The sequence below is a fragment of the Idiotropiscis lumnitzeri genome, chromosome 7 (genome assembly GCF_059441095.1).
Source record: "Idiotropiscis lumnitzeri isolate Australia: NSW breed Sydney's pygmy pipehorse chromosome 7, RoL_Ilum_1.0, whole genome shotgun sequence".
Classification (NCBI taxonomy): Eukaryota; Metazoa; Chordata; class Actinopteri; order Syngnathiformes; family Syngnathidae; genus Idiotropiscis; species Idiotropiscis lumnitzeri.
In genome coordinates, this window is record NC_142397.1 from 1,743,809 (window position 1) to 1,754,879 (window position 11,071).

General features: G+C 44.2%; 1 protein-coding gene across 3 annotated transcripts; it reads right to left on the bottom strand.

Moving 5' to 3' along the window:
- Nucleotides 1-1,830: 1,830 nt before the first annotated feature.
- Nucleotides 1,831-11,070, bottom strand: fhdc4 (FH2 domain containing 4). 3 transcript variants are annotated; one of them, XM_088300908.1, is made up of 13 exons: nucleotides 10,500-11,070; nucleotides 8,766-8,870; nucleotides 7,066-7,573; nucleotides 6,616-6,677; nucleotides 5,787-5,889; nucleotides 4,933-5,018; nucleotides 4,727-4,827; nucleotides 4,571-4,641; nucleotides 4,376-4,483; nucleotides 4,192-4,262; nucleotides 3,631-3,748; nucleotides 3,383-3,547; nucleotides 1,831-3,111 (listed from the first exon to the last, which is right to left on the bottom strand). In XM_088300908.1, the coding sequence occupies exons 3-13, from the start codon at nucleotides 7,408-7,410 to the stop codon at nucleotides 1,978-1,980; spliced, it is 2,364 nt and encodes a 787-aa protein (XP_088157034.1). In that variant the 5' UTR covers nucleotides 7,411-7,573; nucleotides 8,766-8,870; nucleotides 10,500-11,070; the 3' UTR covers nucleotides 1,831-1,977. The 3 variants fall into 3 exon arrangements, with proteins under 3 accessions (XP_088157034.1, XP_088157035.1, XP_088157036.1); XM_088300909.1 differs by lacking the exons at nucleotides 6,616-6,677; nucleotides 8,766-8,870; nucleotides 10,500-11,070 and having other exon boundaries at nucleotides 7,066-7,206; XM_088300910.1 differs by lacking the exons at nucleotides 6,616-6,677; nucleotides 8,766-8,870; nucleotides 10,500-11,070 and having other exon boundaries at nucleotides 7,036-7,096.
- Between the last annotated feature and the right edge of the window lies 1 nt (nucleotide 11,071).

Consider the following 11,071-nt stretch of genomic DNA (forward strand, 5'->3'; position numbering starts at 1 on the left):
TTATAGGCCAACGTTGGACTTCAGAAAATGAAATTTTCACTGACCGTCAGGTGTTTTGTTTATTCGTTGGGCCAACAACACTGCAGCGCTTTGCAACACACCTCATCTGACAAGGCCGCCTTTGTAACACTGACCCATTTAAGCCCCTTCAAAACATCCCCCCACCCGTCGCAAAAATAACAAAGGCTGGATTGTGTGAAAGCCAAAACTCATCTGATGACATCACTGGAGGACTATATGGAGATAAAAAGTGAAAACTCTTGAATTACAATATTGTTACGTGGACACTTTGAGTAGAATAAAAACATAACATGGGCTGTATAAAAGTTTCCGAGGGCCCAACATGAATTAGAATCATTTGTCAAGTCAGCCGAGGCTTAGCACCAAGCACAGCCACATGCATGAAATGGCATGTCGTGGTTTCGAAGCGCTTGGAAATCATCATGAATGCAACTTCCCACATTGTTGCAGCATGCTGCCATCTACTGGTAGCGCTCGGTTGTGCAAGCCCAAATTGAGGAAAACTAAGCACATGGACATCTTTTTCTTATTCAAGGGTGGTTTGGGGCAAAAGGCAGTCTAAACTTGGCCACTCCGTCCAGAACCTCTTTTAACAATCCCCTAAAGCGCTCTAGCCCGAATCAGTCTGAGAAATCTTCCTAACTTCTCTTAGGGCTCCACTTAACGAGTCCAATCCATCTCTGCTCTCTTTAACCTCATCTCCAAAACGACTAACCTTGGCTGTCCCTCTGATGATTTTATTTCTAATTTTATCCAACCCATTCACTGGTAACGAGAACCTCTTGTCCCCTTCATCCCGGCCGAGACTTCCATCACATGACACTTCCCGAGACCACACCTGACCTGCTTGGATCTGTTTCTTCACGTTCTTACACCGCTAACCGCTACTCTGAACAGGCAAACCTAAAATATTTTAAAGCTTCCCCTCTCTGTCTTCTCCCTGTCACCTCACTTTCCCCCAACCACACTCCTCATTCATGCGCGCACATTCCGTCAAACTTCGGCTAATCTTCAATTTCCTCTTTTCACCGTGTGCCTCCATTTTTCTCAACGCTTCTTCGCGTGCTCCATGCACCCACTGTAGGTCACATTGTCTTTTGAAAACATTGGGGACTTCAGTCCAACCTTAACGTTGAGTTAGTTGAAAACACCAAGGGGCTCAGAGGTGATCCCTGATGCATTCCTGTCAGAACTAAACCACTGCACCCCTCACGTCGGTCCTACAGCTCTCACACGTATCCTGTACGACACAAATAGACTTCTCTGCCTCTTCCAGACTTCCTCATGCGTTACCACAGTTCCTCTCTGGCTACCCAATAAAAGGATTTCTCCAGAACTTCTCTGGACTCCAACAAATAAAACATCTGCGGTGCTCTCCCTTGGCATGACATCGTACCATGGCTCACAAATACTGTTCTGTCCTTAACTTCATTTGATGACACATCAACCAAGTTCCTCTTTAGTTCCCACAACTCTCCCTTGTTAAATATGGGCGCCAGCGCACTTTCCCTCCATTCGACGGGCATCTTGTCAACCTCAATAATTGATAATATTGCACAAACTGGTTGTTGTTAGCAACGATGTGGGTTATTTAATATAGCGTATTTTGTCCATCTCTAATCGTCTTTGCTTTTTTTGTAGTCACTTGAAGCTTGCAATGTAAATCCAGCCTTTGGGATAACCTGACATCCTACGAAGGGGAGCCTATTTTGCACATTCCCCACAGCGCAGGACCATGGGTGAGGGTGCGAACGAAGATCAACAAGTAAAAAACACGCCGGGCGGTGAGCAAGTCCCCAACACCCTCAAAGTCAACTGCTGTCGTCAATAGTTTTGTGTTCAACAGGCCCCCATTTCACACTGAGAAGTAAGTTTGGAAGTCATTTGAGACAAGAGCAAATTATTTGGTGGGAGGGACTATCTCGCTTGGCTCAATGAACGTTTGGAAACAGCGGCTTACACATCCGTACCGAGACCTTCCCGAGCGGTTTCTTTGCCCGTCTGCTGTCTCCCAATATCTCCAAGGCGCTTGAAAAAGCCAAAGAACAGTCCGGCAGACTCCGACTTGCTCCACGAACTCTTGGGTGAAACACTTTCACCATTTTCCTCGTGGCTTTGCTCCTGGTCCTGCCTGAGGGGCGGTGCAAGGCCAAGCCAACTTTCGGTGGACTCAGAGTCTTGTTTTTGAGGTAGGTCAGTAAAGTCAAATGTTTGCTCGGACTTGAGTGCAGTGTCCTGGTCCGTGTCTGTGGGTGCGGGGAGGGGAACCCATACATCGTCGTCGTCGTCTTCCTCTTTCTCGACTTTCACCGGTAGCGTGTGTCGGCGGGGAATGTTACGTTTCGAGGAAGGCGGCGAGCTGAGCAACAATCTGACCAGATCCTCGTTTGTCGGGTCTCCAGGGTACCGGTCAGTATCCATGTCAAAATTCCGCTGACGAGTCAGGATGTCGGTCGTCTTGGACGTTTTGGCGTTTTCCCCATAAAACTCAGTGGAGGAGACGCTGCCCCGGCTGCTCTGGAAAAGCAAAACCTTCTTCGAGGCTTCGCGCAATTTCTTGGCCTCTTCCTCGTTGTTGTCCTGGAGATCCTCCTCGACGGCGTCCGTGGCGGCAGAGAACGATTGAGCCGGGGGCGAAATACTGGGAGTCCTACTGCTCAATTCGTCAACAGCGCCAAGTATATCCTCTCCTTTATCCTCTTCGGATCCAACATCGGCGTCATTGTCCGAGCTGTTGTCGTGTTGTTGGGGAGCCGCGGTGAGTTCCACAGCAGAATTCCACTCTTTCTGCTTCGCAACAGTCGCCTTTAAGGAGCCGGCACGTTTGAGCTCGGGCTGAGAGGTCATCTCCGAAAGGCTTCCCGTTTGGGGGCTTCCGCTCAGCGGGCTGCCGTGCGTGGACAAGGGTCGTCCTGATCGTCTCCTCTGCAGACGGTTGCTCAGGAAGTTTTGCAGGATGGACTCCAAAGCGATGCCCTCCATTTCTTTGTCTCGGACTGAGCAGGTGGCCGTGGATCGGCGTTTGGCCGCACTTTCAAGACGGGTCCTGTGTCGTCGTTTCACCTCGGCCACCTCCCGGGCTGTGTTCTCCTGCGGGGGGGAAAAGGCAAACCTTGACAAATCTATTTGAAAGTTGCAACTGGACTCTGATTAATTGTCAGAACACCTGTTCTCAAGAAAGGTTTCTTCGGTTCCAATTTTTTTGCAGCATTGTGTAAAAATTAGAACAGAAGAAGCCCTTCAACAACCAAACAATCCAGTTGCTTCACATCAATTTGTGCAAATTACAAAGATTTGCGAATGCACACATATATGTTCAGGAATCAAGACTTTTGCAAACGCGTCAGAACACGGGCTTAACCTGCACGGCTCGTAGAAACCTCTCGCAAAACGAGTCGAAGATTGAGCAACACGCCTCCAGTCTGAACTTGCTGGGGTCTTCGCAGAAGTACGCCGCAACAGAGTCGCTCGTTGAGTGAAGCTCCCGGAATTCGCGTTCCACCTCGTCCAAGCAGGCCTCGGCATCCTGATCCGAGAACTGCGCTTAGTCGCGGCCGAATCGCGTCTCTGCCGACAGCAAACGACCATAGCGACGGAGGCATTTCTCACCTTGAGGAAATCCTCCATTTGAGCCTGGAGGTCTTCCTGCTTCAAAGTGTTCGCTTTGGCGCCGCTCACTTTTTTGGCTTGTCGATTAAACTCGGCTTCAAGGTCACTTTGATTGATTCTGAAAACGATACAGACTTTTAACAGAAGTCTGGCGAGATCCACGTTAGGGCGGAGGGCCAGCAGAACAGAAATGTATTTCAATCATTACGTATCGAGACACAAAATAAGATGACGGCTACATTAGCAATTTAGACGCTCTCAGACTGGAACACAAAAACCACTGCCGTCGTCATGACAAAGAGGTTCAAGGTCAAACGTATAATATTTAGAATCTCATCGATAATATTTGTAAGTTTTGAGATGTACTTAATATTTTGGTGGTGGTGGGGTGGAGGTCAAGTTTGGCATCTCTAAAATACATATTTACTACCTCTTAAAAAAAACGACGTGCCTTCTGGCTTTATGAGCAGTAGAGAACTCACAGCAGCTTTTGACGAATTTCAACGTGGAAAGGTTGCATGTGCAAATATGGTCGCTTTGTGGGAAGTAAAACATGTTTACCTTGCAGCAGCTTTAATGTGCGTGAGTTGTTTGGGAAACTGAAGTAGCTCCACGTCAATGTTCTGAGCTTGCTGCGGGAAACCAATGCAATCACATTTAGAAAGATTTAGAGCCACGCACAATTTTTTTTTTTTTTTTTTTTAAAAGTGCTTAAGACTTGATGAAAGCAACGCCGTCCACTTGCCATCACGACATAGTGCATGAGATTCATCCCAGGTTTGTTTGCTTTGGTGTCCACCAACTTGAGCAGGGAGGCCATCCGGAAGCCGACGGCGCTGCCAGCGTATCCGCCCTGTTGTCCAAACAAGCCAAGCTCACACACACAGACAAACGACGCGCACCGCCAATCGTGTCGTCACCAGCAGACACACTCACTCACAGCATTCATGTAATTCCCCGTCTTCAAAACCAGACGAATGACTGAGTGCAGACTGTCAGAAGCCAAAAGCTCTAAGAAAACAAACACACGGGAATTTGACTAAGTTTGCACAAAGTGATCGTTTGGGGAGGGGAAAAAAAAGCAAAAGTAGCGCACCATTTCCAGCAGCTTTCAAAGTGCCAATAAAGTCTCTCATTTCAGCCATGAAGGGGAAAAACTCCTCCTTAAGGACCAAGCTACTCAGACGCTCCTCATACCTGACAAACACACACACACACACACACACACAAAAGACTCCAATAGTCAACCTTTAAAAAGTTCCGAAAGAACACAAGTGTGCATGGCTACCGCAGTATTCTCACCCAGGTATCCGGATCATCAGCAGCATGAAGAGGTCTGCATCCGAGAGGGCCGTTTGGTCGCCGTTAAATTTACGAAGCTCTTTTATCTGCGAAAATGGAGGATTTCGAACATGCAATCGTAAGTGTAAGCGTAATAACACATTCATTATGCTTTTTCAAGGGTATTCTCTCACAGTGGTACAGAAATGTATAATAATGTATTGAGGCAGTTTTGATGTTTTCAACTTAATTTAGCTTATAGTAAATTTTTATAAAATGTCAATAAATGCTGTAATAACCTATTTAAAAACACTCCATGAAGCAACCATTACAAAGGAGTCTAAGAAGGTTTTGTAGCATATTTGGTCAGTTTTACAATTATTAATTTACTTGTAAAAGCTGTCTTTAAAGTGTTTAAAAAATAAAGTAATAACACATTAATAAAACAGCTATAAACCCTGAATAAGGGTGCCCTAACATTAGGCCCGTTTTTCTGCTTATAATTTAGTGCCAACATTGTTAATAAAAACTTTGAGCAAGTCTTGTGAAGTATTAGGTCCAACCTAAAGTTATCTAACGTTATTAATATAGTAAGTGTCAAGTGCTAATAAAACAAGATGTTTATAAAAGGCAAATGGTGATGCATTTGCTCCGTTTTGCATTTCTTTCTTAAAGAAGATTGTGAAAGCTTCATTAAGCGTAACACAGCAAAAACCCGTTGATAAAATCTTCATTAAGGATAACATTTTGTAATGTACTTTGATCGCAAGAATTTCAAATTGTGTGTCCGATCATTAATGATTAACAAGCTCTTTTGTGATACAATAATGCTGCCAACAGAAAAAAGTATTGACAGGAAAAGGTGTTGCAGGTACCTCGCCGTCATCTGGCAGCAGTTTACGCAGCTCCCGAAGTTTCCCGGGACCAAAACCGAGGCCATTTCCCGCTTTGATTTCCTCGATCATGTCCGTGACAGGCCTGTGGATTGAGAAGCACAAATTGATAGGAGGGATTCAGGATTGATGTCACACCAATTAAGCAGAAAATGTCATTTTTATGAGGTTGGACCGTTTCAATAGCACTTGCAAGCCTCAACGAGCAAGCTTTGAGAGACAACAATCTGTGGTTGGAAACCACACAAAATACATTTGAACCTTGGCTGAAAACTCAAATCGACTTTCCACAACGATATGAATGGACTGAATGGAATGGAAAGAATGACCCGTGCACAAAATGTTCACACAATGGACATCATTGGCTAATTTTCTTAGAGACGAAATGCGCGCACAAAAAACGGGCGCAAAACACAACAGATTTACTTTCACTATCAGGGAGCCACATGAACTGATTGCGGACGGAAGTTGTTGAATTTGCTACCGTCATATAATGAAGTGCACACAAATTTTTGCACACAGAAATGTCAAATAGTTAGGCTACTCTTCCGGTGAAGTTATCAGCGTACAATATCAAGAATGTGAAAAACCTGACTAAGCATTGTTGAGACTTCAAAACTTTTGATGCGAGTGACTTGTTTTATAATATGCGGTAGAATGTGCGGCGTGCGCTCAATGGCCGTGAGCAACACGCTTCTCATCTCAGCTCGACCCGAACGGGCCTGCCCGCACACGCGAGTTTGACGCAGCGGCGTTGTTGTGTTACACCGTGTGCCGTCGTTACGTAAAGTTGGCAGCGCAAGTGACTCACCGCCTGAATTGCTTGAGGAAAATACCAATGTTCATGCTCCTCTTGGCGCTGAGGATGGACACCTGAGGGAAGGAGACGTAGCTGAGGTTTATTTTTACAAGCTTTAAATCGGCAGCTTGGTGACCAAGTGCTGCCCCCCCCATGGAGGAAAATGTAGCCACGCCCCCACCTCCTCAAAACAGGCTAATTTCAGTGAGAGTCTTAAAACAGAATAAAAATGTGCTCTTTTTTTTTAATGTCAGACATGTTAGCAATTGTGTGAAAAAAATTACAATGTCCTAATGCGTCTTTCCTAATTGGACTCGACATCAGCGAGCGCTCTCATCTGACAGCGTAGGGCAACCTTCCTTCAGCAAACACACACTGTGTGGATTCGAGATAAAACATTGCTGAACCTGATTTTCGAAATGCCGTGTTTACCTTTGTTCTAGTGCTGCACTCTGCACTCACCGGTTCTGCCCCGGAGGAAGCGGCCGGCGGGCCCTTCACGCCTTGGCGGCCCAGGGTGCCCATCTGCCGCTGGTTTTGCTGCTGGGCCTGCTTATGACTGAACAGCTCTTCCATGTGTTCCGTGTCCAGCTCGTAGTCGCCGTCCACTTGATCCTCCGTCCAGATGTTGTGCTTGCCCATCACCGTGTGCTTGGGGATGGTCTCCCAGTTGAAGTTGCGCATCCTGGAGTGCCGACGGTCCAGCTTCAAGCCGCCCGGGCCGGGGGGCGGCGGTGGCGGGGGCGGAGGGGGAGGCAGGAAAGGCGGCGGGGGAGGAGGTCGCAGCGGGGGATGGCCTGGTTCCATCTTGAAGGGGGTTCAGCGACGTGGCGGCGCAGTGCAGTGGTGTTCTCAGCTGCGCATGCTGGCTGAAAAGAAACCCGCCAGTAGCAGCGTGATGCTTTTTGTCGTCATTGGACTCGGGTGCAACAGGAGTTTCCCAAATGGCAGCAAGAGTGACGCATTCATTCTAGGGAAATAAAAGGGTGTGGGGATATTACAACATTGTTATTACATCAAAGTTAGTTTGTCAACTTGACATGAATGGATACCACATGAATCCGGTTAATAACTCATTTCACTCGCACTTTAATGTAAGGATACTTTTATTAAAGTTTGTAACGCATTAATAAAAAGTATTGCATCACCGGACAAATTGTAATTGTGTTTGTTCTCAGAGAGCCGTCCTGATTGTGAAGCCATAAACGTATAGTCGGCTTATCATATTACATGTGCACAATGACGAGATTTGAAATCAGCAGTCAAGGAAAATAAATTGGTCAGCTGTTGTGCAACTTATTAAAAAAATGGAATTTGCAATAAATCAACATTATTGAAATTGAAGACAATCGCGTCATCGTGGTCCAAGTGCAAACGAGAGCTGGGGGTCGATTCAAATTTCCAAAATCACTTTGATTCAAAACGCCAGAGCCGATTCGATTTTCGATTCACTTTGATTTTCGATTCAATCAAGGATTTCATGCAGGAGCAATTTTACTGCTTTAGGCTTCCATTTAGGACAAACTGCTTGCATGAACAGTAGTAAAAGTATCAATATTTACATGCCGCCGCCGTCTCTGTGTGACCTACATCTTTGCTGCTCTAACACTGCAAATTTCCTTTTTGGGAGACCTTCATCTTTATGAATTGAAGCCAATGCAGTTACATGAATCATGTATGTTTTATTTGATATGACCTGATCAAAACAACAAATACATCTGTCAAAGTGATCTATCATTTTTGTCATCTGGCCGATGCCAGCTAGTTCTTAACATATACCGTGGAGTGGATTTTTTGTTTGATATTTCAGTTATTTAAAAAGTCTATTGCATATAATAGACAGTAAAATGTCATTTTTTTACTTTTGAATATTTCAAACAGCACTTTGTTGTAATTTCTACAATGGTCAGTCTTTTAAATATATATATATATATATATATATATATTATTTTTTTTTTGCACATGTATCTGTACTTCTACTTCAGTACAGGGTGTGAGAAAGTTTGCTACCACGGATATTAGCAAACCATATGTTCCACATCATATCTTTAGGACGTGACCTCAAAGAAACAAGCAGCAATCAGATGACTAAATCCAATATCAGGCCACGCCAGTGACTCAGCAAGCAATTTGATCAATCAAGTCGTAAAACAGAAGCTCACCTTTGCTTTTGCCTGTTAGAAATATGTCCTGCGTCCTAGAGTTTTCCCATTCCTGACCAGCTCCTCTCGTGCTGAAACTTGAATGAGTGTCGCAATTCCTCTTCCCTGGAAAGGAGAAGGACACGCCCATGGAGAGAAGGCAGTGGAGGGAGTGTGGGCTCACCTTCGGGAAGGAGCACCTCTGGGATCCCTGTTGGACCTCCCTGACTTGTTATGCGAACGGTTGGACTGTGAGCTCGGCTGGATTTATAGACTCAAGCAACGTGATGAGCTGCACTTGAAAAGATAGAGGAGATGAATATTGATTTGTTTTAAAGGCATGCACACACACACAAGTGATTAGTGATTAAAAAACACTTTCTTTCATCTGCGAATGAGTATTCAAGCAGGGAGATAGTGAAGATGGGATCATCCACCTCAATGCAAATGAGCTGCTCGTTTACAATCACTTCGCGGGGACAATGTCAAGATTAGCCGCTATTTTAAACTCTGCAGATTTGTCCTCATTACAGATTTAAAAAAATGAATTCGGATACAATGTCATGCTAACTATAGTTAGAACATGTAAATAGTGTAAAAAAAGTTTCGTACAACCAGTTTTTTGTACATTGAACATATAATGCGCAGAACAAATACGATCCTGACGTGGCTGTGCTCGTCATAAGGATGACGTCACAGCAATCCAGTTGACGCTTTTCAATGGTTTAATCAACTGCCAAAAACGTTTTTCCCAACCTTTACTGAGTCAAAGCACATATTTTGAGAATAATCTCGTGACACACGCGTAACAATCACATAAAAGTAGTTACTGTGCAGCGAAATCAGAGCCACAGTCAGTAACTTTCTGGACAGTTATGAAATCATCATCGTGAACAAATTTGACAATGAAAAATTTGGGTCCCCTGCATGCAGTATTTATACCTCGAAACACATATGACTGCCATCCTAAAACAGAAATTAAATGCTTTTATCGAGTGGATCAAATGAACTGCAGCAGACATCGACAAAAGAAATATTCGGTTGTCAACTATACAGCATATAAGCAATAATTACATTGTAATGTAATGAAGTAATTTGTCCCCATTTATAAGAAATCATCAGCAACATTTAAATCTTCCCTGTAGAATATAAAAAATACCCACATCAGTCCAACTTGCATAACACTGCAAGCACATCGACTTATTCATATTAAAGCTGAGATTTGCCAATTTTGTTATTACCGCAGTTTTGTTTTCCACATTTGCATCACCTGCTCATTGAAATGGAACATAATCGTCCAGTAGACTTTAATTGCGAGTGCACCACAACAAGGACAACAGACGTGAAAATACGCTGATGGGGGAAGAACACAGCAACAGAAAAGGAGAAAATTGTTATCTTCAGCACATTCGCTCGAAAATACTGACCAGTGACAACTAAATGTTCATTTCTGTCGGAGCACTGGACGAATTGGCTATTAAATGCTTTGTCTCCCCCCCCCACCCTAAAAAAATGCAACACTCCGGTAGTTAACGGTGCTGAATTAGCTCAGCGGGGACCCAACGCAGGAGTTGAAAGATTGTACACTAGCCAGGAGAGATTGACTCAATTTATACACAAATATATACATACATATTCCGTCTCATCATTCTAAAACGACAATTGAGGCGGCTATACCACAAACGCAAAAATAAATGAAAGCGGTTTTCTCATGGACACATTTCTGCCTGCGAAATGTCTTCAAGGTGTACGTACCATAAAGACGCCTAATTGCGATCTTGCAAAGTTGAGGCATTAACACTTCGGTGATGGTCACTCATCGAACATGCTCTGCCCACACGCAAAGGTGGAAACTTACAAGTCGGACAATAAAGTTTCGGCTAACTGTCATCTGTCTGCTCTACCTGGTTCTCATTGGATGGCAATCAAACAAACGCTCCGACAGGGAACCCCGGAAATGGCTGCAATGACGATATTATGCCCGCTTTCAAACACGATGGCGATGAAGAAATATTTTTTAAAGTTTTACTGGCCAGACAAAAAGGGCACGAACATAAATTTTCCTTAATTTACTGTCACCATCCTGTCCAAAATACTTCAATAAACTTGGTAGCAATTGGACAAAAAAAAATCCTGGAAATGACCCCAAAATGGCGGACTTCCGGTGTGTTTTTAACGCCTTGGTTGAAGAAATCAAAAGAAAAAGGTTGTCATGACAAATAGGCCAAGCAATTTCAAAAGGGACATTGCACTGCATTACTCGGATATAGAGAACATAATACTTACAAACGCTCAAGTACTGTTCTAATATATATATATATATATAT

What these genes read in the sequence shown, in the direction of transcription:
- fhdc4 (XM_088300908.1), bottom strand. Translation starts at nt 7,410, where the DNA reads ATGGAACCAGGCCATCCCCCGCTGCGACCTCCTCCCCCGCCGCCTTTC. An exon ending in TTCCTCAAGCAATTCAGGCG is followed by an intron (nt 5,890 to 6,615) that starts GTGAGTCACTTG and finishes CTCAATCCACAG; the next exon opens with GCCTGTCACGGACATGATCG. An exon ending in TTTGAAAGCTGCTGGAAATG is followed by an intron (nt 4,642 to 4,726) that starts GTGCGCTACTTT and finishes TTGTTTTCTTAG; the next exon opens with AGCTTTTGGCTTCTGACAGT.